General features: G+C 36.8%; 4 protein-coding genes and 1 pseudogene across 9 annotated transcripts; 3 read left to right on the top strand and 2 right to left on the bottom strand.

Annotated features, from left to right (window-relative positions):
• LOC18773961 (two-component response regulator ARR17) lies at window positions 274-1,396 on the top strand. Its single transcript, XM_007208545.2, has 5 exons — window positions 274-430; window positions 691-767; window positions 886-963; window positions 1,083-1,153; window positions 1,248-1,396. The coding sequence occupies exons 1-5, from the start codon at window positions 274-276 to the stop codon at window positions 1,375-1,377; spliced, it is 513 nt and encodes a 170-aa protein (XP_007208607.1). The 3' UTR covers window positions 1,378-1,396.
• Window positions 1,382-8,786, bottom strand: LOC18775484. 6 transcript variants are annotated; one of them, XM_020567262.1, is made up of 19 exons: window positions 8,601-8,786; window positions 8,296-8,351; window positions 8,147-8,169; window positions 7,842-8,029; window positions 7,478-7,594; window positions 7,289-7,331; window positions 6,923-6,999; window positions 6,612-6,707; window positions 6,079-6,133; window positions 5,754-5,850; window positions 4,645-4,840; window positions 3,997-4,156; window positions 3,873-3,910; window positions 3,563-3,632; window positions 3,379-3,480; window positions 3,251-3,276; window positions 2,231-3,137; window positions 2,087-2,136; window positions 1,382-1,943 (listed from the first exon to the last, which is right to left on the bottom strand). In XM_020567262.1, the coding sequence occupies exons 2-19, from the start codon at window positions 8,335-8,337 to the stop codon at window positions 1,777-1,779; spliced, it is 2,454 nt and encodes an 817-aa protein (XP_020422851.1). In that variant the 5' UTR covers window positions 8,338-8,351; window positions 8,601-8,786; the 3' UTR covers window positions 1,382-1,776. The 6 variants fall into 6 exon arrangements, with proteins under 6 accessions (XP_020422851.1, XP_007208697.2, XP_020422852.1 ...); XM_007208635.2 differs by having other exon boundaries at window positions 2,252-3,137; XM_020567263.1 differs by having other exon boundaries at window positions 6,612-6,698.
• Window positions 8,831-11,524, top strand: LOC109949451 (annotated as a pseudogene).
• LOC18774018 (probable glutathione S-transferase parA) lies at window positions 12,026-13,167 on the top strand. The gene is made up of 2 exons (XM_007205814.2): window positions 12,026-12,363; window positions 12,639-13,167. The coding sequence occupies exons 1-2, from the start codon at window positions 12,049-12,051 to the stop codon at window positions 12,978-12,980; spliced, it is 657 nt and encodes a 218-aa protein (XP_007205876.1). The 5' UTR covers window positions 12,026-12,048; the 3' UTR covers window positions 12,981-13,167.
• On the bottom strand, window positions 15,165-18,378 carry LOC18772818 (trans-cinnamate 4-monooxygenase). Its single transcript, XM_007204983.2, has 3 exons — window positions 17,388-18,378; window positions 16,814-16,947; window positions 15,165-15,889 (listed from the first exon to the last, which is right to left on the bottom strand). The coding sequence occupies exons 1-3, from the start codon at window positions 18,170-18,172 to the stop codon at window positions 15,294-15,296; spliced, it is 1,515 nt and encodes a 504-aa protein (XP_007205045.1). The 5' UTR covers window positions 18,173-18,378; the 3' UTR covers window positions 15,165-15,293.

The raw sequence follows: 22,909 nt of genomic DNA, 5'->3' as shown, positions 1-22,909 counted from the left end.
TATTAGACGAACCAAATCTTGATGAGCTGGAGAGGATTATCATAAATCTCTAAGGAGTGATCAGAAAATATCAGAAAAAAGGAAAAAGAAAAGAAAGAATCAATATTAGAATCAAAAATCAAAGACCAGAATGACGAAAATATCTGTATATATATCACAAAGACCTAAAAAGATGACGAAATATCTGTGAACAAATTGATTTTTTCCTGATTTCCTTTCACTTGTTTGCTCATATATATTGTATAGGGTTTGTGTGTTTTGAGAGATTTGAGAATGGTTACTGCCTCTGCTTCTGCTTCTGCTTCTTCTTCAGCAGCACCAATATTAATGGGGTGGGATGGTGATGAAAAGCCACACGTTTTGGCTGTTGATGATAGTTTTGTGGATCGCAGAATCATTGAAAAGTTACTCACCAACTCTGCATGCAAAGGTGACATATACATATAATATGCATATATAAAATGTTCTTTCTTTTTCTTCTTTACTATCCGTGTAGTGAGTGTAAGTTTATTATCGCTCTTTTCAATAAGAAATGTCCTAAAAAAGAAATGTTGCTCCTTTTTCTCCTCCAAACTATTTTATATATGTTCTTCCTTGCCAGTGAAAAAATGTGCAAAACTTTATATCGAGTTTATGAGTAATTACAGGGGTCATAATAATAATAATAATAATTGGGTTCCTCTCTGGCAGTGACCACCGCAGAGAACGCACAGGGAGCATTGGAGCTGTTGGGTCTGGCAGACGGCCAACAAAACTTCGGCAACACCGTAAGAAGCTTCTTCTACTGTGCTTCATTTTTACTTACTCTAAAAATGAAATATATATTATATAAAAATATAAAGAAAGTCTTTATTAATCTCATCTGCTTTTATTTTTCTGTTTCAGGTTTCAAAGGTAAACCTGATAATCACTGATTACAGTATGCCAGGAATGACAGGGTATGAGCTTCTAAAAAAGATTAAGGTAATTATGCAAATGTTTCAACACAAATATTGCATAACTGGCAGCTTATTTAATTATGAAATTCATGATTAATTGAAATAATTAATCTAACCCAGCCAACCTAATCTCCCTCTAAACAGGAATCACCAACCGGGAAGGAGATCCCAGTAGTTGTCGTATCATCTGAGCACATACCTACTCGAATTGAGAAGTAACCCACTTGCACAAGAAATCTCAATTTTTCTTCTTCTTTTGTTTTCTAATCATGTTTATTGATGACTGAAATTTCTTCATCCGATTGATAGGTGCCTCGAGGAAGGAGCGAAAGAGTTCTTGCTGAAGCCTCTCCGGCAATCAGACGTTAATCAACTGAGATGTCATTTGATGAAGTTGGGAAACCCTAATGATGAAGGGATGGTTTGCATGGGAAGATAATCTCCACTATAAAAGACAAGGATTTATACAAGAAAAGAATCACAAAGGCTAACAGCAATATAGCTATCGATACTTAAAACCTGTTTGATGCATCAGACACTTAGATACATTGTAACCTTGTTAATCCCTTCAAATCCTATTATAATCAGCTTATGATCATGTTTGTATTTTTTTTATGTTATTGTTCTCACGTACAACAGATTTAAATTTAAGCATAGTTTGTGCTTCTGCTCCTTTTTGCTGCTGTGATCTACCAGACCAGTATGATCTGCAGGCAGTTGCAAAATCACCTCCTGAACCATATATGGAAGGGCAGGGTGCAAAATCCATGACACAACTGAAAATGATGTTAACGACGAAATCCCCACATCTATTTAGACGTCAGTCGTGACAAACGTGTTATTTCTTCTTTATGCCAGTCTGGGCAGCTGCCTCCTTCAGCACCTTCTGCACACAAAGAAACTGAACATAGCTCTGAAGCATCATCACCCGACAAGATGAGTCAACAAAATCACCTTGTTGTTTAGTTTCTTTCTTTCTTTCCTGAGGCTCAGCATCTTCCATTTCTGCATTAACAAGTGAATGAAGCACATTAGTCTGCGGAAAAACGGAAAATGAAGAACTAAAAAAACATTTGCTCAACCTTACCACTGCATAATGAGAAACAAAAAAGAAGTTAAAAAGACAACTAAGAAAAATAATTACATACCTTTGGTCCGATGTTGACATGGAAGAGGAATTTCATAACCATGGTGATCTCTGGAAACAATGAAAACCTCTAAGTACAAATATAATAGGCTTAAAGACTTAGAGTTGGGGAACCAAACATAAAAACTTGAGGGAGAGAAAATACTTAAATGTTTGTACAACATACTCCTTGCCATCTATTTTGCTTTCAAATTTGCCTAGAGTCTTCAGAGACGATGATGCCTTCTCTGCATGGTCAGGAAAATAGGTTGACTTCACACTTGCCTTTAGTCCTGGAGCTGCATCTTTTGCTTCCTTAAATTCACTGTTCTTGCTCTTCGATGTTAAAGCACCCATTTCATCATTGTTTTCTGTGAACAAACCGTTGTCCATAATACAACTTTCTTCCTCAAGCTTAAATTCTTCGCTGCGCTGGGATTCTGCTTTTCTTCCCTCAACTTTGCTGACACTTTCCTGCGCTGATAAATCAGGAGATGGTGTGTTTCCAGGAGAATAGCGAAACAACTCTGTTTTTGTTGATCCAACCCCTATCTTAGAAGTTTTAGGAGAATCATGAAATTCAAATTTCTCAGTAATAAAACTGCCAGAAGGTGAACTTGCAACAGGTTCAGAGTGTTTAGAAGGAGATCTAGGATCAAGATGTAATTCTGGGACAGGACTTGCACTAAAAGGATCTCCAAACAAGAGCTTTGAGCCTGCAGATGGACAGTTTGTATCTGACTTTTGATGGAAAGAACTGCAAACTGAATTTATATTAACCGACATATATCGCTCCTCAGTGAACCAATTGCTGTTTGGGTTTAACTTTTCATCGAAAGGAGAGTTTGAGTAGTGGGATGGTTTTAACTTTGATGAATTTGACATCTTTGTACATTTTCCTGACCCGTGTGCAATATTCTCTGGGTGAACATCATGTCTGCTTTTGTCATGTGTCTTTCCTGTAGAAGTTACATTTGCATGATAATCTGGTCCAGCATATGCATTGTCATGTCTTCTCTTGCTTCGATTCCTAGTTGACTTTGACAGTGAATTATCAATTGCATTGACTCTCACTGACATCAAAGGTTGGAAAAAGAGCAATTTTAGTTTATGAAAATAAGATAATTGCATTGGCAATAACAGAAACTTAATTCCAAATCATCATATTTTCAGTTGATAGATATACCTGCACTTGATGAGCATGATTCTTCGCTGCCAAAAAAGACACAGTAGGTAATGACACATAAGACTATATGAGTCAGAGTAAGAGGCCAGAAAGAAATCAATGTGAAACAAAAGAAAGCCACTAATTACCTCAGCAAGCTCAAATTATCCCTTTCATCAGTCACAAAGCAAGACCAATCTGGTTGGTTGGTTGCACCTCCAAAATCAAAACTCCTTCCTACTGTATGGTGTCTGTATACCATCACAACAAAACACAACTCTTGAGTTTATATTTACATTACTAATAGAACTTTAGCTCATACAGTAGGCGTACCTTGCCCCATTGGAAATCATAAAATCATGATCATATTCTGATCTTTGGTGCTTGGAATATGAAGGTGCCCCTGATTAGATAGAAGTGATCAAAGCATCAGAAAAAAAAGCCATAGATGAAAGCAAACAATTCCATTCTGTATAAAACTAATATATCAAAAGTTTAGCATGGCATTTCCATGTTAGCCCTTTCATTACATGGTATAAGAAATGGTCACAACTTACGAGTTAATAGAATTCTACAGACATAGTTCTAGTGTTTATAGAATTCTACAGGCATAGTTCAATTGAGAGTTTAAGACATAGAGCACCTAAGATGTCAAACTTGTCTGTTATATCTGTTGCAGACCTGTACAGATGCCACAACTCTATCAAGAAGATATAGTATAATTTCTCAAAACAAGAAAAAGAAAAAAGTAAAGATTAATTAAACACCTCAACGGTGAAAAGGGACCTTCAAAAGTAAAATCTGGCGTCTTATACGTCCTGTGCATAAAATTATCAACAGAATCACAGTTCATTTCACTTGGCCTCTTCCATGATAAATCATGTTCCCATTCAATAAAAGAGGTTTCATCTTGGAAGCAACGCCTACCTGGTAGATATATAACAAGTCATATCATACCTATAATTGACCCCTATTAGAAGGAAATCACCATAAGTAAAGACAATCTCAATCTAGTGAGCAATCATAATGTAAATAACAGAAAGCTGACAAATAACTGGTCTCAATTTCATTCCCTGGACTCATTAACTTGATACGGAATAAGAAAAAGCATATCTCAGGAAACACTACTCGTAAATTTCATACATGTTGAATATAATATATACATACACTAATTCCCATGACTGAAATATCATATTTCCACAGTAAAATTTCACCAGAGTTTCACGCACTGAACCTAGAGACCTAGAATAGATCGTTACATGCAGCATTGTCAGATAACTGTTAGGGAATGATTTGTCCACAAAAAAAAGGATAACTGTTAGGGAATGGGTCAATACTGCTTATCAAGCTAACAGAAATGATGGTATGTTAGATATCACATTCTGTTGCACTGTGCCATAAGAAGAAGTATTTACCATCCCATTTATCTTTGCTGCAATTTTCAGCATGGTCAAAGATTCTCCTGGATCCATAATAACTATCTAGTTTACCACTGTGACCATCATGTCTTGATAATTTCTGCTTTGAATAACCAAATGAATCCATTGAATTGGTAGAAAACTCTAAACCACTGCTACATCGGGGCATATTGATATCTTGCATCATTGCATCCTGCATAGCATCAAACTAATCAGCCTCTAAAGTCTCAAACATTGATAACATAAAAAATTTAAAGCCTTGCGCCTTTACAGTTCACAACAGATTTAGTTCAGTTAACGGAAGAGAATCAACAAGTACTTGGAATGATAAAAACAAGAAGTTTTGTCTAGACTAATGTGTACAATTCCGACATACAATCAAATATAATTGAAGCAGCATAAACTATTTCATATACCAAAAGATTCTTCGTGAACAAGATGCTCAAGACCTCTGCTAGCATCTCTCATTGAAGTTTCATGCTAGGGTGTTAATGAAATTTTCTCCATTACATTTTCTATAATGTGTCTTTCGTCGCAGCCTTTTGCCACTTGTACTTAGAAAGTTAGCCTACTATGTAGTCACTATTGTGGCTCAAGTTAACAAAGAAAACCTTGTAAACATCTTCCTCACAGCTAAAGATTATTACAGTAGAATCTTACCCTGCCTCCAACCGCAGGCAGTTCAAATTGCATTGCAACATTTTATATAAAGCGTTGTGTGTGGCTAACAATCCATAATCAAAGAGAACCAGGATTCTAAACTTAAGGAGCATTAGTACTTCGGATGCATTAAACCAGCGGCTGCTTTCTCATCAATCACATTTTAGGGAAGAAGCACAAATGCACTGATACCCACAGTAATCAAATGACATATTACGACACAATATATTCCTAGAAATACCAATTAATGCCCACATACATAGAAGGGAGCATGGTAGCTCTTTCAACATGAAAGCTTTAGAAGGATCATGTACAAAAAGATTCTTAACAAGGGTGAATATATCAAGGAGAAAGATAATAATCCCTCTACCAATAAGTTATTTAGAGTTACAGTTCATGGACTAGTTGAAATACACTGTATTAACTCAATTAATAATGCCTCTCACCATTTCAGTTTCAAAGTCATCCAGATTCTTATGATTCTTGAATGATTTTGGTTGCCTTGCAGCATTCAACGGCGAGGAGCAATCATAGGTGAATGTTCTATAATAACACAAGTTTAAGCCATTGTGCAGATATAGTTAGAATCTTCTTGTTAAAACCTCACTTTGCACAGCATTGCTATAAGATTTCTGTTGTTATTTAAGTAAAAGGTTTTTATGAAATTGGTGAATGCCATTTCATGGGAAATAAGAATACTTGAGTTCTGCAAGAAGTGTTGTCCTAGGTTGTAACAAAATAGCTGACAGAACAGCAGTTAAGAATAGTTACCTTGCCGGCTGTTTTGGTGAATGGACTGGTGTTTCCATTCCCACTTTACCCAAACCTGATAAGTAAGAATGACAGTGAAGAAATTTATAAAAGTCAGGAAAAAATTGGTCGATAATAATTATCATAGACCAAAAGGTACATTAAGAAGGGTTAGAAATTACATCATGTCAATTGTTTGGCAAACAAATTTAAGAAACATCTATTTTTCGTTTCTTTTCTTAAATGGCAAGTAAAGAAGGAACTGTAAGATATGACACCTTCTGAGATAGCAACAATCATGAGGAAGGCATAACATGTAAGTTAACATCAGAAAACAAAACAGATGCCTTGAAATTTGTCTCCAAGACAAGATATGCTAATTTCCTGACCAAATTAAGAGTTTCTTTATCTTCTAGCTTAGTAATTGTCCGTTTTACTTCCAGAGACTTAGACAGAACCTTATGAAGAAACTCTACCATTTAATTTTAGCTTTTACTCATGCATTATAAAGGAAACCACAAACTATGAGCAACTCAATGGTGGAACAGAATTACCTTCAACTGAAAATGCAACATGAGCTTCTTGTACTGGGCTGCCTTCTACGTAGTCATTCAACCCATCATCGCCGAAAAAATCAACTACTGAAAACTCTGAAAAATAAGAAGGAAAAAAGTTCATAAAGAAGAAACTTCAATACTCAGAGGTGTATATAATGAACTATAACAAGAAGGAAGGAAGTGACTTTCAAGGCACCATAACCAAAGTTCTACCAACAACGAACTTATAAGCTCATTTAGCAAGCTAAATCCGTAAGGAAAGATACATGGAAAGTGTTCAAGGCTGAATTGGATGCTTTTCTACTTACGCTGGTCAGTATCTGTCCTGCAGTTATCTGGTTGAGAATTAAGTTCATTGAAAGACTTGTTATGATTAGGCATAACCCTGAAATGAAGAAAGTATATCAAATCTCCACAAGACAGGATGCACTATGGCAAAACAATCACTGATAGAAGCAACTATGCACCCATTTGTGAAGATTTATAATCAATTTACCAGCAAACAGACCGGAGTCTATATATGCAAAGTGAATTGACTGTATAATGAAATCACTTTGACCTAAGTAGCTTGCGTTCATTTAGTCCGTTACAAGTAAAAATATGGCTTTTCAATGAGTGTGAGGCTAGGATGATATTCCACAAAAAGTACAAGCATCCACAGACACATCACTCACTTTTTTGGTGATGCAATCTCCTCTCGGAAGCCTGATTCAGCTCCTGTATCATCATATATCACTAATTCATTATTTTATCGATTTTATAAGCACAGAAAGATAGGTTCAGGTAAAAAATCTGGGTGGAGGAAAGGGGGGATGGGGAAGAAAAAGGCCCCAAAAGTTAATAAGATGAAATAGAAAGCATACTTGCTTGGTTAAATTCAACAGAGTTGAGAGGAGCAACCATCTTTGGAGGTATTGTTGGTGGATCCTTTGTGATATCATACTTCATTCTTGAAGCATTGACTTCTACATCTTCCCTTCCTTATATGGTTAGGAAAAGTAGCAAAAAGAGGGAAGGATAACATAGTTTATTATTTCAGAAGAACCCCTTGGAAGAAAGATTATAGCCAAAAAAGGAAGATAAAAGAATCTGTCTCATACATTCAACAACCACTTAAATGACAAAAATTGTGATTTATATCATAGCTTAATTTCAATTTTCAACAACCGCCGACATAACAGGAGAGAACTAGTGACTATCTGAATTTTCTAGATATTAGAAACTTACGATTGGGGCAAGCAGATTTATGTTCTTGAGCAGTCGTTGACAAGTTCAGAAAACTGAGAATATCCAACGACCGATGTTCTTTGTGATGTTGCCCAGATATGTTTATTCCATCTGCATAGGTCTCTAACCCAGTTGTTTGCCCCTGATGCTGTTGTTGTCGTCTTCTTTGTTCAAAGTATTGCTTTTGCCTTGAAAATTAAAGAATGGTCAGAACATGTTGATACTAATTATGCATCTGATGCTATAAATTTCTTTTTAACTACATGAGTTGAAAATTTGTATTGGTAAAGAAAATTCTTTTGTACCTCTGCTGTGTAGACTTCCTCGACTGAAGTTTCCCCAGTGCAACCAAGAGGTACCATGTATGAAACAAACGCTAACGTATCAGAAAAAACTTTCAACATCGCGTTCTCTAAATCCAGGATAGCAATTCAATGTAGCAACTCATACTTACAGTTGCTACTTTCCGCCTCGATCCTCCCATCCATTGCAACATTTTGAAGATGCAATCTGAAATTTCACTCCCAGGGATTAAAGTGGAACATTCAGCAATATCAGAAGCGCTATTTGGGGAAAATACAGAGTCTCAAAATTCAAAAACAGCGAGGAAAACATAAACCCTGAAATTGAGCCCATGGACGATTAAAAAAAATGGACACAAAACACGCAGATAGAGAGAGAGGTTGAAATAGAGCTGCAACACACAATCGCACACTCAAGCAACCATTTATTTTGCAGTATTTGCAGCAAAAGGTTTACCTGTAGAACTCGGAATTGGTTGAAGAGAAAGCAAGCACCTACTCAGTAGTTTGGAGATTTTGCTTTTTGATTTTGAAGGAAAATGAAGGTGATAACGATGGTGGTGGACTAGTGGGAATGATTGAAGCAAGCGGACAGTAAATTTGTCTTCAGCTTCGCTCTAGGCTTTGTTTTACTTCGGCCTGATTTTTCGTATGAAGTTAAGGAGAATTATTTTTGGCGCGTTATAAATGAAATGCACGATCGCCTATTGTGAATCTCATATGGGCTGGGCTGGGCCTTTTTTATTCACATAAGCAAAACACTGTTTGCTTTTTTAAATATTTAAATAGTATAGCCGCTCGGCTATACTATGGATTTTTTATTTTTTATTAATTGATAGTTTAGCCGCGCGGCTATACTATTTTTTTATATATAAAATTATCGCCCCAGGCGCTGCCTATTTTTATATAAATAGTATAGCCGCGCGGCTATACGGTTTTAATATAATATATTTAAAGCTTATAGCCGCGCGGCTATACTGGTATCCTTTTTTTCTGTAAGTTATCTTTTCTCCAAGGGAACTGAACCTAGAAACCTTAAGCTAAAACTGAACCCAAATTAGGCCTGGAGGGATTTGATCTAGTTTTGTTATTTGGTTCATTTTGAAACATTGGAACAGGTGAAAGTGCAGAAGGTGCAGTCATTCCGAAGATGGCCTCAGATCTTCTTAATTTGATCTATTGACACACATAAACACACATTAATCAACACAAGAAATGCATAATATATATATATATATATATATCATTACCTTCCTTTTCTCATATAGTAATTGATGGGAGAGATCTAAATGCAACTGATGTTGAAGGGTGTGTGTTGCAAAGTCTGGTGTATTTGGCTCGAGAAAAGAGACCCCATATATCATCATAACTTCAAAGCTGGCGCTATGAATGCATCGGTAAACTAGTAGAAAGAAACTTAGTTTCATTCCGAGCTATATTTTTGGTAATCTTTTCTTTGCTAGAGAGACCAAAAAGGTGCTTCCAAAACCATCAAGAATTGGTGTTTTTGTTGATACTGCATAAATTTCCATCATTCAATGTTATTTTATTATGTGATCCTTTGTGCTGCAGATAAGGGTATCTTCAAACATTACCAATGGGCGGGTCCTTCTTAATCTAGACTGTGATATGTATTCAAACAACTCTCAGGCCACAAGGGATGCACTTTGCTTCTTAATGGATGAACCACAATTTCGAAAACGTTACTAAGAATGGATTATATAGCAGTTCATTAGGAGTAATCAGTGAGGTGAGTAGGCGTTCGTGAAGTCATATGATGGTGGAGTTGAACTTATTTAAGTGAAGTTTCATGCTGTTTAAAAAATTATGGCTGACATGTTGGGAGTTCTCTGTTTGTGGGAATTGAAGGTGGAATTCCGTGGTTTGGTTTGGATGGTTCTCTATATATTGGAAGTGGCTGCTTTCACAGAGGAGATACTCTTTGTGGGAGGAAGTTCATAAAGGGATGTAAGAATGAAATGAAGTGGGAGATTAGTAGAAAAAGAGAAGAAAGTGTCATTCATGAATTAGAAGAAAATTGAAAAGTCTTGCATGCTGTGCAATTGAAGAGAACACTGGATGGGGAAAGGAGGTCTTTATTTCTCTCTCTATCCACACGCGCACACACACACACACACACACAAGTGTACAATAGTTTGAGCTTGATGAATCTCGATAATTTGCAGATAGGTTTGAAATATGGCTTTCCGGTTGAAGATGTGATCACCGGGCTATCAATCCAATGCCACGGATGGAGATCAGTGTATTGCAATCCCACAAGGCAAGCTTTCTTAGGAATAGCTCCGACCACACTGTCTCAGACACTTGTGCAGGTTTTGCTTTCTGAAGACAGCCCTGCATATGCACATGGAAAGATTGGTTTAGGTCTTCAACTTGGATACTGTTGCTACTGCTTCTGGGCTTCAAATTCCTTGGCAACCTTATTTTACTCAATTATCCCTTCGCTTTACCTCCTTAGAGGCGTTTCATTATTTCCGCAGGTATGGTTCCTCTGTCATTCTTATTAATTTGTGTGTCAACCTTACATAATATTTTCTCTTTTTTCAATGTCTGCAATAATAAGTTTTGTTTTGTCAATGTAGGTCTCAAGCCCTTTGCTCATACCATTTGCATATGTGATATTTGCCAAGTACACTTGGAGCTGTGTGGAGTTTCTGTGGTCTGGTGGTACAATCTCAGGTTGGTGGAATGACCAACGTATATGGCTTTACAAGAGAACAAGTTCCTACCTGTTTGCCTTCATTGATACCATTTTAAACTCCCTCGGATATTCTGACTCAGCATTTGTAATAACAGCCAAGGTTTTCTGATGAAGGTGTTTCACATAATTACGAGAAAGAGGTTATGGAATTTGGAGCCTTGTCTCCAATGTTTACCATACTGGCAACACTTGCATTGCTCAATTTGTTCTGCTTTCTTGGTGTTGTAAAGGAAGCAATCATGGGAGAGGGCATGACAAAAGTTTATGAGAAATGCCTTTGCAAATTCTTCTGTGTGGGGTTTTGTTTCTCATCAACCTACCATTGTACCGAGCCCTTTACCTAAGGAAGGACAAGGGGAAGATGCCGAGCTCCATAGCCTTTAAATCAATGGCATTTTCTGTATTTGCATGTATATGTGATGCTTCACTTCTTCTGTCTTGGGTTCCTGCTGTGTGTGCCTTGTACTTGTTTTGTCATCCTTGCCGAATCAGGTTTATTTTAGGTTGGCTTGATTAGGTCTCTCTTGCTATTTTGCTGCTAGAACTATCCTTTTTTTTTTTTGTCTGAGCTGCTCCAGAGTATCTTGGTTCTTCTTCTTCCTGTGTTTCTGCAGATTTTTCTTATTGCTGATTATGTTGGTTTTAACTTGTTTGGCTAGTAACCTTTGCATACTCTGTTTTTAAATAGTATAGCCGCGCGGCTATACGTTTTAAAATAATAAATTTAAGTAGTATAGCCGCCCGGCTATATCTTTTAAAACAATAACTTTAAATAGTATAGCCGGCCGGCTATACTGTTTAAATATATGAGGAAGGCTTTGAATTTGAGTCGTGTCCTGATTTCCGAGGGGGAGCATACCCAATGCATCCACATTTGAATCATTTGAGTTCTGATCTTTGTCGAGGATCCTTGAAGTTTCGAAATCAATTGAAATGAATATATTTATAATATCTCTTGCGTGACAATACGTGCAAGACTGGTACTCTATTTATTTTCATTTTGTCCTGCTTCATTTGTCCATTTGGAAGCATGCCAATCCACTTTGACTATCTTTTCTTCACAAATTCCATTCACATTGAAGTCTTGGACGGAGTTGCTGACTTTGCCATGACATCATTAATCTTAACATCGACAAGCAGCTATAAATATTTCTGCAATTTCATTTGAAGCATTGTTATTAAGATGGAGGACAAACTGGTGCTTTTGGATTTTTGGCCAAGCTCTTATGGGATGAGAGTGAGGATCGCTTTGGCTGAGAAAGGGATCAAATATGAGGCCAGGGAGGAGAACTTGGCAGACAAAAGCCCTCTGCTTCTTGAGATGAACCCACTTCACAAGATGATCCCTGTTTTGATTCACAATGGAAAACCCATTTCTGAATCCCTCCTCCTTCTCCAGTACATTGATGAGGTTTGGCATCACACATCTCCCTTGCTCCCCTCTGACCCATATCAAAGATCCCAAGCGAGGTTTTGGGCTGACTATATTGACAAAAAGGTTAGTCAAATATATCACATTAATTGTCCTCAATATTATTGTTTTTAAGCAGTGTAGCATAAGTCGCATGTGAGCTCGTAATGCATTTTCAATCATTGATGAGTGTGTGATTCTTTGTAAAATGCGTCACGCACGACTGACGCTAGCATTTTCCATGATATTTTACGTGATCAGATTGTCATTATTACACTTCACATAAAAATCTACCATGTAATTGGGCATGAAGTAGTACATATTTCTAATGCAATATTGCGGATGGGATGTGCAAAATGCAGATATACAGCCTGGGCAAGAGAGTGTGGAAGGAAAAAGGGGAAAAGCAAGAGGCAACAAAGAAGGAATTCATGGAAGGTTTGAGAACCATAGAAGGTGAGCTTGGAGACAAGCCTTATTTTGGTGGAGAAGACTTTGGGTTTGTGGATGTGGTGCTTGTTCCCCTCACCAGCTGGTTTTATTCCTTTGAGGTCTGTGGGAATTTCAGCATAGAGGCTGAATGTCCCAAGCTTGTTGGTTGGGCCAGAAGGTGCATGGAGAGGGACAGTGTGTCCAATTCACTTCCTCACCCTCAGAAAATCTATGCTTTTGTCTTGGAACTCAAGCAGAAATATGGGTTGTGAATTACAGATACCAGTCAATCAGAATAAGAATTTGTCTCACCCAGTTGATTGGGTTGTTTGTGTGGTGCTTGCACTTCACTATATTTTTCACATGGTGTATTACAATTCCAATAAAACATAAATAAGTTCCCTAAATCATTGTTTTCTCTTATTTGGGCTCAATAAAATACACAGTTGATTGGATCGAGTCAGCTGCGACATAAATATATTTACGAAGAGATTAATTTTGTGACCGATAAGTTAATCTCTCTTAAACTTACACATAACGTATAAGTCAGCCGCTTGAGGACTTCATTAGGAACTACATCCTTAACTAACTTTTGTTCAAAGATATTTGTATGTACAGTCTCTATACCTCATGATTCAATTCAACCATATTTTCTATCAACATAGAAAATTAGAAATTGTGAATATTGAGGGAAAAGAAAGGAAATTAAAAAAGGAAATAAAATATAAATAGAAAACCAGTAGTGTATCTCTCAGCCCAAAAAGTTCAAGTATTGGGCCCTGCATATGTAACCCAAAATGTCCAGAGGGCCAACAAACATCAAACCGAGCCCGAGGGCAGTCTCGTTAATTCACAGGAAACACCCCGTGGTGTTTTCGTAATTTTGGGACCTTCAAGAGCGCAGAAACCCTAACTGACTGGCCTCTCCAAATCACCTATAAATAACGGAAGAAGAGCAACCCATTCACCGCGGCTGAGCCGAGCGTAGTTCTTTTATTTTGTGATTCTTATATTTTCTGTGTTCAATATTTGATTGAATCTCTGGAGAGCCTTCTTCTGCTTTTGATTTGATTTCTTTGTAAAATTTTATATATATTTATTGTTTTGATATTGGATCCGTGCACAATAAGCCGATGCTCTGGATGAGAAAGTAATGAAGGAAGCATGGTGATGTGCACGGAAATTGAACAACTTTGGGTCCGCATGTCTGCCCTCTCTGATTCTCTCTGATTTGAGGGCCTGGTTACGACCCACATCATCTCTTCGTTTTCTCAATCTCTTATTTCAATCTGTTTTGTTGTTGTTTTGAATCTCGAAATTTCTGGTTTTTATAATTTCCTTGGGTTAAAATGGTCAATATCTATCGAATAATATGGTTTGAAGAATGCCAGAAAACTACGCTGCAAATGAATGTTGGAACAAAAACCTGAGAGGAATCCTGTAGTTTCCACTTGCAGTGTAAAACGTCAGTTCACAGAACATGAAAGAGAAAAAAAAAATACAATAAAAACTTGCGGCAGAACGCAACAAGTTGGGCAAGTGGGATCATTCTAATATTTGTTTCCTCCCTCCCAGGTTTTTATAAAAATAATAATAGTAAGGAAAAGAATTTGTCCAATGAAGACTTTTTCAATACTAGCCCAAAAGGTGGGGACAATTTAAATCCACGACATGACTTCCAATTTCCAGCACTTGAAAATGGATCATCTGACTTGATTGGAATCACTTCTGACATAAATATGACAAATTTGTTATTAAAAATCTACAAGTGATTCTTGAAAAACTGTTTAGAATTAGAATTGCTTTTGAAAAAAGCTAAGATGATGCGGGTAAAAATGGAGATATCATCTGAATAAGGCCAAGAATTAGGCATTACTGAACTTGTTGAAGAGAGGAAAGATATAGTGTCTCATCAGAGGTTGAATCAATCATCCAAAGAGGAATTAGGCAAAAAATTTCGGAGGTATTTGGGGTTGACCAATGGTTGGGTAATGGGCATGATCTGTGCCAATACCAAATTCAAGCTAGAGTGACAGATTGGACTTGGGTGATGAAACTGAAGATGAAGATTGATCATGTGCATTCCTACTGGTTTTGAGGGGTTGGTGGAGGGAGCAAATGTGCATTTGATTGCTGATCACCAATGACAACTTAAAATGTAAGTCAGCTTGTGTAACATTTGGAATGTGCCAAGTTGGATTTGATGCAAGACATTAAAAATATGGCAACAATGAACTCAACTTTGTTAGGTCAGGCATCAATTTAGTTGAGTTAATCTCCATGAACCATACTCTCTGGTGTGTGCTCAATGTCGGTAAGGGTAAGCGGCATAGCCAGGCACATGTCCTGTGGTTCAAAATTAGGCACATGGGAGGAGGGTGGTACAGAAACTCTTCAAACCTTGAAAAAGAGATTAAGAAAAATAAAAAATAAAAGCATAAAACTTCAAGCCATGATGAAAGACAATAAAAATACTTTATTGAAAAAGTTGCACTAAATTTACATTGTCACACAAACCCCACATTTTATCATATTAATCCATCCACTTATGACATAATCAAAATCATCATCCTCACAAATTACATCTATGACCTTGGCTTCAACACAATGGTAGAGTGCTTCAAAATGTGCAAGCTGAACTGCCCACCTTTCTCTGTGGTGTCAAGCTTGGACTGTCCTGGAGGAGGCAAGAGCTCAAAGTTCTGGACTAAACGTCCCAAAGTGATCCCAAGGATTGGCAGGGCCAAAATAATCCCGGGACAGCTTCTTCTCCCAACACCAAATGGAAGGTACCTAAAGTCATTGCCATTGGCCTCAACCTTGGCCTCTTCCTCCAAAAACCTCTCTGGCCTAAACTCCTCAGGCTTCTTCCAGAGGGCAGGGTTGTTTGCCAGCCACCATGCATTCACCAGGATCTTGCTCTCCGCCGGAATGTCGTAGCTGCCCAGCTTTGCATCGTTGAGGTTCATGTGTGGGACAAGCAATGGGATTGCCATGCGAAGCCTGAGAGTCTCTTTGATCACAGCTTGAAGGTAGGGAAGCTTCTGGGTGTCTGGCTCTGTGATTTGAACACCAGGGCCAAGCACTGAGTCAAGCTCATCCCTCAGCTTCTTTTGGATCTCAGGGTGGTTCACAAGCTCTGCAATTCCCCACTCAATTGACCATAGTGTTGTTTCAATTGCTGTTGATCAAAAAAATATATTAGACTCTGATTTATCTGTAACGAGTTAGATAAGGCATTAAAATTACAAAGAATAAAGTTTCTGCACACATGTCATACTGTGATTAATCTGTACTGTCCAAATGGAAAGTGGGTTGGCAGGTCAATGTCATAGGGGGGGTTGGCAGGAAGAAAGTGGGTTGTACATAAAATGAAGTTTAACTAAAGTAGAGGATAAGATGTGTATGTTGCCAGCATTATAAGGAAACCCAAGAAAGTTGCCAGGTTATATATATTCAGATTGAAGCCACATGTTTTGTTCACCTAGACGCACCTAACAAGGTGGCTTTGACATATTCAGATTAAAGAAAATATTTATCACCTAACCTGAAAAGGAATCATGTCACGATGCAGGACAACCAATGGCTTGGGTTAAAATAATCAATTTATCTTATAAAGTGTCACATATAAATTACTGAGAAATAAGTTTTTTATATACATAATCAAGATACTATAGAGTTTGAACTTAAAATTTCTAGTCTGCAGGTTAATTATCTTTTTCACTCGCCTAGACCCGTTAGTAGAATACATAATATTTTAACTGCGATTTAAATAAAACCTAGGATTTATTATTGATATATGTAATATTATTTGTAAGAAAATATAAAATAAAAGAGTGTGGAAGAACAGGTCAAAATTTTTATCCTCACAATAAACACGGGAGACAAGGGCACCGAATTTCGCAGGCTTGCAATTATGAACGGTAAATTTTATAGGATTTATTTTTTGTTTGTTTTGCATAAATCATGTGAAAATTTTAAGAGAAGCGCCATTAGCATTTCCCATAATAACCTCTCGAAAAAATTGGGCAAAGCAGTAAAATGCATGGCACTGTGTTTACTGTGGCAAAAATTAGGAGACTAGGAAAGTGAGGGCCCCACTTACCAGCAACGTTGATATTCTCGACGATGTAAAGGACGTTGTCCTCGTTGATCTCTCCCTTCTGCTGAGCGTCCAGGATATGGTCGATGGCGCACTTCAGTCCTTCATTTGTTGTCGTTTTTGTGCTTGAAAGTTTCCTGCTCAACAATTAAAATCAAATTTCATTTTAGATTTAATCAAATATTCTATAAAAATAGAAAACTTCACATATTTTGAAAGTCGAACAACAAAATTTCCATGAGACCCAAAAAGGGAAACCATTCATGATAGTCATGCTACTAACGCCGTATATTTAACCATTTAGTTACGTGTCGTATTATATATTAAATATTGTTATTCACATTATTAGTTTGTCATTTTCATTTATTTAATTACGTGACGTATTATATATTAGATATTGTTATTCACACTATCAATTTGTCATTCTCATTCGTTTTCATTTTTAATGAATGACGACAAATTAGAATTCCAGTAACTAGCAGTTTCCTTTTTATCTTTTACTAATTAGACACTATTGTTTTTCAACATAAATAACAAAAATGAATTAAGTAAAAAAATAAAAAATAAAAAGTCTTACTTCCGTTCATCAACAAAGTAGTCCTTGAACAGCCGAATTCTCTTCTCCTTGACCTCTTTGCAGATCTTCAAGTAGCCTCTCAAGAAGGGTCTCAAAATGGGGATAAAATCTCCATAATTGTAATCGAAGCTCTGAGCTAATCGGCTCCTCTCCCCATTCAACCCCTTGAGCTTCATAAACAGAGGATCCTCCTCGCTCTCGAACCTCCGATCGAACATAATCCGGTACATGTTGTTGTACATCATCAGCTGCAACCGCCTCCGCAGCACCATCCCATTGGTCGCAGACCCCGGGTACTTCTTCACGTCCTCAACCACCGCCGCTGCCTCCGATTCCCAGCCGTGCCGATACTGCTGGACGACCTTGTTCGTGAAGAAAGGAACGGTCATGATCCGCCTCATCTTCCTCCAGTGCTCACCGTAGACCGTGAACACCATATCCTGGCCCTCCCCGGTGAAAATATCGAACACGACGTTTCGTGTCCTCGACCCGAATTCGACGCCCTGGGTGTGGAGGACCTCCTTGGCGAGGTCAGGGGACGAGACCACCACCAAATTGCGCTGCCCCATGCGTAGGAGGAAGATGTCGCCGAACTTTTTCGCGAGGTCGGTGAGGTTCCGGTGGTTGAGGTCGTCGCCGACCTGGAGCCAGTTTCCGAAAACTGGTACGGGTATCGGACCGGGCGGGAGCTTGAACCGCTTGCCACGGAGCTTCGAAATAGTGATTGCGACGATGACGGCGATGAAGAGACCCAGGAGGGTCTTTTCCAGGAGGAGTAGGTCCATTTCGGGTTGTGTGGGTGTGGCGAGTGATTTGGCGGGTGGGCAGATGAATAATGCGGATGAGAGAAAATGAGTTATGGGTGGGAAAGTGAACTAGTGTTGAACTGGTGTTTGTGGGTTTGGGGGGGGGAGATTTATAGAAAGAAGTAACGGGCGAGCGGCCGTTAGGTAGGTTACGTGGTCATGTGGCTGTGGCTGTGGGGTGGGGGGTGGGTGAAGCCGTGAGTGAAGGCGAGGAAATGGAGATTAACGTCGTTAGATTTAACGGAAGTAAGGAGGTTGGAGAACTCTGGGCGTGTAGGGGGTAGGTGAACGAGCGGGTAGGTGGACGAAGATGTCAAATGATTTTGTTTTGAATCGGGTGTGGAGCCCTCTCAACTGTCTTCGTGGGGCTCACCACTGGTATTTCGATACCTCACCGGCTTCGGCTGTGATCTGCAACTTGCAAGTGTATGTTTTTTTTCTGTGTCGTGGTTGCTTCAGGATCACAATGCTATGATGCTGCTGTCCTCACCAGCGACCGCCACAATTTGATTCATTCAGAAGGTTTTTTTTTTCTATTTAAAACTCTACACTTATTTTTTCACCATAATACTTAAATTATTTAATTTTTAAATTTTATTATTATTATGTAAAAAGACAAAAAAGGTCATTCAACTTAATACTTAATTCTAGTACATCTATACACATACCCCACCACTTTTTATATTAAGTTTTAGAAAAACACAAACTCCTCTACACCATATTGCCAAATTATTCTTCTCTTTCAATCCAATAAACCTACTACACTCTCATATTCTCTTCACAATCCCTAAATACGGTATGCAAATAGTGACTTGTCGGTTGTCAATTGAGTTTGACAACAATGTTTTTATCTCTTTAAGTAATGTGAGATTGAGGTGAACTTAGAGTGGTAAGGAGTAAGATAGCGGGATGTGGGGTGTGAGGTTGATTAATTTTTTTAAAAATAATTTCCTGCTAGGTGTGTGTGTAGGGGTAGTTTGAGAGGAGAGTAAGATTTTCTTAGAAATTTTGAAAATTTGAATTAGAAGTTGGAGTATATTTAGAATATAAGGTGACCAAAGAAAAGTGTGGATTTTAAATAGAAAAACTCAAAATTAAATCATGAAATTTATGGATTTAATTTATACTCCTTATTCTCAGATATCCTTATCGCAATATGTTTTTTTTAAAAGGGGATATTTGGCCACCAAGTTGGGGTTGAGTCTCACCGGAATATGATTTTAGAAAAATTGGTGTGAGCAGCGATTAGGTGAATTGTATGTGTTTTTCTTTGTCCATGGTTGAAATGTACGTACTTCTGGATGAAGCACGCCACCAAATTCAACTTTTCTTGTTACCTACTAATTTTGATTTGTTCATTACCATTTTAGACTGTAATATAATGTGTCCCATAGAGACATATTACCTTTCCGCATTGAGATTTGATCAAAATAAGACAAATTAAAAAAATTAATAGAACCTAACCTATTATTTTATGATAGGTTTTCACACAATTGTTATTGTTATGTTATGTATTAACCAAAATTACAATGAAAGTGAAAGGATAACCATTCCATTTTAGGCCCTATTTGATAACCATTCCATTTTCATTTATTTAAAACTGAAAACTGCATATATGTTTGGTAATAATTTTCGTTTTCTGTTTTTTTAATTTAAAAAGTGAAACCTAATTTTCAAAATCACCTTTATTTTTTAAAACAAATTTAAATTGTTTTTGGTTTTCATTAAATTTTTTGTCATTCTTTCTCATCCACCAATTTTACATTAATTACCCAAAAAAGTAAAAGTTTGAATACTGCAAATTCTCCCATAGGATTTTCAATGTGTCGTTTTTAATGTAAAGTCGTATTGCCTCTCCCACTTATTAATATCCAACAAAGGATGTTGAACTTGTGCATATATTAATATCTTACATCTTCTTCAAATCCAACAACCTAACTTATCCATTAACCTCATCAAATTAAAGTCAACTTAACAAAAACATTTTATTTCTCAATCCGTTTGGGTTTCGTAAATAAAAACCTAAGACAATTTACATATTTATAGCATGACACAAATATGCTCAGTCTCGTCTGAATGGAGGTGGTAGTGGAACGGTACCTTCCATAATTGAATGTCATGTGCTGCCTACCGCACTGTACCAGCACCACCCAATTCCTCATTTTTCTGCATATTGTAAAGAGTAGATTTGCTCTTCGTGAAGAAAAATTCTCAAATATGACAAAATGCATACCTCTTAATCACGAGTGATTTCATCATGTCATAATCACTTTATTATATATAACTTGCGTTTGCGTGTGATGGATTATATATTAGGAGGGATATCTAGAGGACGGCTATACTTTATAATTATCGGCTTTGCCTCGTTCATTGTTTGATTTCTCTTTAATAAGATTGTTATATACGAAGAATAACTATAGCGGATTGCCACTAAATTAAATACAAAATGCGTGTGCAGAGGGACTTACTAGTATAGTAATTTGAAGTAATTATTTTCTTATAAAATATCATAAATTTGAGCTTTAATATTCGTGTATTGTGTATGAATTAGGGAATTTATGAAGACCAGTTCCAAGGCTCACCTACTACCATTGAAAAGGATGTTGAACGAATGGCACACCCACATTCCAACAAAGTCGCCTCACGAGCTAATAGTGCCTCCCACCATTCTCCATTTTCGCTTATCTAATCACCAAAATCGTCCACGTCACCTGTATGTCAACCACATCTATTTCCAACATCATCGACATGACCAATTATAAATCCTAACATTATAATCATTATTAGTCTATTTTTCTTCAAAACCAATTTCATGGATTACGACTCCAAGGCTCATATTTTTACAACCTCATTCCGACTCCAAGTCCAAGGTTATTTCGATTAAGTTGTGGAGTATATTTGTCTAATGTCTTCGCTATTCGTTCAACTTATGAATGTTAAGTATGAGGACTAATCAAATTGAAAGTTGGGTCGAAAAGTCTTGAGCACCCAGATGAGGAACAAGCCCTGTAGATGGTTCGCAATTATTTGAAACCCTCGCCTAGTTCACAACTTTTCAACTTGAATAGATCTTTAACTATGTTGTTGGGGAGCAAAATGGTAAAAGTGGTAAAAGAAAGAGATTTAACTATGTCAGCCCACTCATTTGAAGGTTTTTTTTCTGTTGCCATGTGGCATTGTCTGGGCTCTTCGATTGGATTTTTTCCTCCAATCCAACGGCAGTAAATTTTTTTGCAATAAAATACTTTTAAAAATTCGGAATTTTTTTTTAAATACCAAAAAATTATTGAATTTTTTTACTAGCCAATTTTTTTTTTTAATTTATATGAAATTTGAAACTGAAAATTTTATACGATTATGAGATACTAGCCTCTCTGCAAGCGGCATTTTTATAAAAAAATTTTAAAATTTTTTTAGAATTAAAAAGTGTTCCATAAAAATAGAATCCATTTTTCATTTTTTAATTTTAATTTTTTTATAAAAAGTGTGAATTTACCATATTATCCTCATTTAATTAATAAGTTTAGTTCTTAATGTTTGCATTAACCAATGATATTTTCTGGTATTTTGAATGTTTCACCATTCTCTGCCTTTTGCTTTATATATATAGATGAATAGTATTAACATGTAGGAACCAGAAAATATTATCCAAATTAATTATTGAGGTAAACAAATTTGTGAAAAAAATAAAAAAATAAAAAGTAATTGCCCTTTGCCATGGCAACGGGTGGAAACGGAAATGGCTTTTTGCAAAGGCAACCACTATTCACGTGAATACTGACTGCCCTAGCCCCCCCTTGCCATGACAAAGGGCAAATGGCTGGAGTTGCTCTAAAGGTAGGGGCAAGGGCAATTACTATTCACTTTAATTTATTATAATTTTATTATATTTAAACTATTAATTTTGATAAGTTTTTCAAATAATATTTTCGGTTGCCACGTGTCAATATTTATTATAAAATTATCACCTAAAAATTCACATAACATTTTTGGATTAAATTTTCAAATTAAATTTTTGAATAAGATTTTTGGTTGCCACGTGTCCATATTTATTATAAAATTCATATCTCACTCATCATATAGTTGAAATACCTACTCACTCATCATACAATTGAAAATACTTCCGGTCCTCATAGTCCGACATAATCGAGTACAAGGACGATTCAATCATTGGCAGAGGCGGTTCCACCGGATCACGACGTGGGAGAGTATTTTCCTTCGGAGGAAGTAATAGTGCCATTATTTTTGACATGGAACGCACCACTGGAACTGACTGTGGGCATTGTTCACTTGAGGAGCCATGTGTAATGGTTTTCCTATTTTTTGTTTTGCCTTCAATAATCTATTAAAAAAATAAAACTGGAAATGCAAGAAATATATATATATATATATAACGACATTAAATTGAATAAAACGGCAAATAAATGTTTTTTTACCTCGTCCCAAAGATTTTGACCTCTTCGAACGTTTGTTCATGACCCTCCGGCTTTAATGGAAGAGGCCATTTGTATTTTTACTCAAACAAAATTTTGTAGTAGAAAATTTGGTGTGGAAAGTGAAAAATATTGGAATTAGATAAATTTGTATGAAGATTTAGTGTGGAAAGTGAATAATATTGGTAGTTATTTATATAAAAAAAAATCAGAATTTTTTGATAATTTTTTCAATTTTTTTTAGTCAAAAATTGGACAGCCGTTGGATTGGACAAAATTTTTT

Source organism: Prunus persica, chromosome G6 (assembly GCF_000346465.2).
Source record: "Prunus persica cultivar Lovell chromosome G6, Prunus_persica_NCBIv2, whole genome shotgun sequence".
In the NCBI taxonomy this organism is placed as follows: domain Eukaryota; kingdom Viridiplantae; phylum Streptophyta; class Magnoliopsida; order Rosales; family Rosaceae; genus Prunus; species Prunus persica.
The sequence above is the reverse complement of the archived record's forward strand: the minus strand, read 5'-3'. Positions and strand labels throughout refer to the sequence as shown.

What these genes read in the sequence shown, in the direction of transcription:
- LOC18773961 (XM_007208545.2), top strand. Translation starts at nt 274, where the DNA reads ATGGTTACTGCCTCTGCTTCTGCTTCTGCTTCTTCTTCAGCAGCACCA. An exon ending in AACAAAACTTCGGCAACACC is followed by an intron (nt 768 to 885) that starts GTAAGAAGCTTC and finishes TTTCTGTTTCAG; the next exon opens with GTTTCAAAGGTAAACCTGAT. An exon ending in ATACCTACTCGAATTGAGAA is followed by an intron (nt 1,154 to 1,247) that starts GTAACCCACTTG and finishes TCCGATTGATAG; the next exon opens with GTGCCTCGAGGAAGGAGCGA.
- LOC18775484 (XM_020567262.1), bottom strand. Translation starts at nt 8,337, where the DNA reads ATGTTGCAATGGATGGGAGGATCGAGGCGGAAAGTAGCAACT. An exon ending in TCACCAAAACAGCCGGCAAG is followed by an intron (nt 5,851 to 6,078) that starts GTAACTATTCTT and finishes GTGTTATTATAG; the next exon opens with AACATTCACCTATGATTGCT. An exon ending in GATAATTTGAGCTTGCTGAG is followed by an intron (nt 3,277 to 3,378) that starts GTAATTAGTGGC and finishes CTTTTTTGGCAG; the next exon opens with CGAAGAATCATGCTCATCAA.
- LOC18774018 (XM_007205814.2), top strand. Translation starts at nt 12,049, where the DNA reads ATGGAGGACAAACTGGTGCTTTTGGATTTTTGGCCAAGCTCTTATGGG. An exon ending in CTGACTATATTGACAAAAAG is followed by an intron (nt 12,364 to 12,638) that starts GTTAGTCAAATA and finishes TGCAAAATGCAG; the next exon opens with ATATACAGCCTGGGCAAGAG.
- LOC18772818 (XM_007204983.2), bottom strand. Translation starts at nt 18,172, where the DNA reads ATGGACCTACTCCTCCTGGAAAAGACCCTCCTGGGTCTCTTCATCGCC. An exon ending in TACTTTGTTGATGAACGGAA is followed by an intron (nt 16,948 to 17,387) that starts GTAAGACTTTTT and finishes ATTGTTGAGCAG; the next exon opens with GAAACTTTCAAGCACAAAAA. An exon ending in CGAGAATATCAACGTTGCTG is followed by an intron (nt 15,890 to 16,813) that starts GTAAGTGGGGCC and finishes TTTGATCAACAG; the next exon opens with CAATTGAAACAACACTATGG.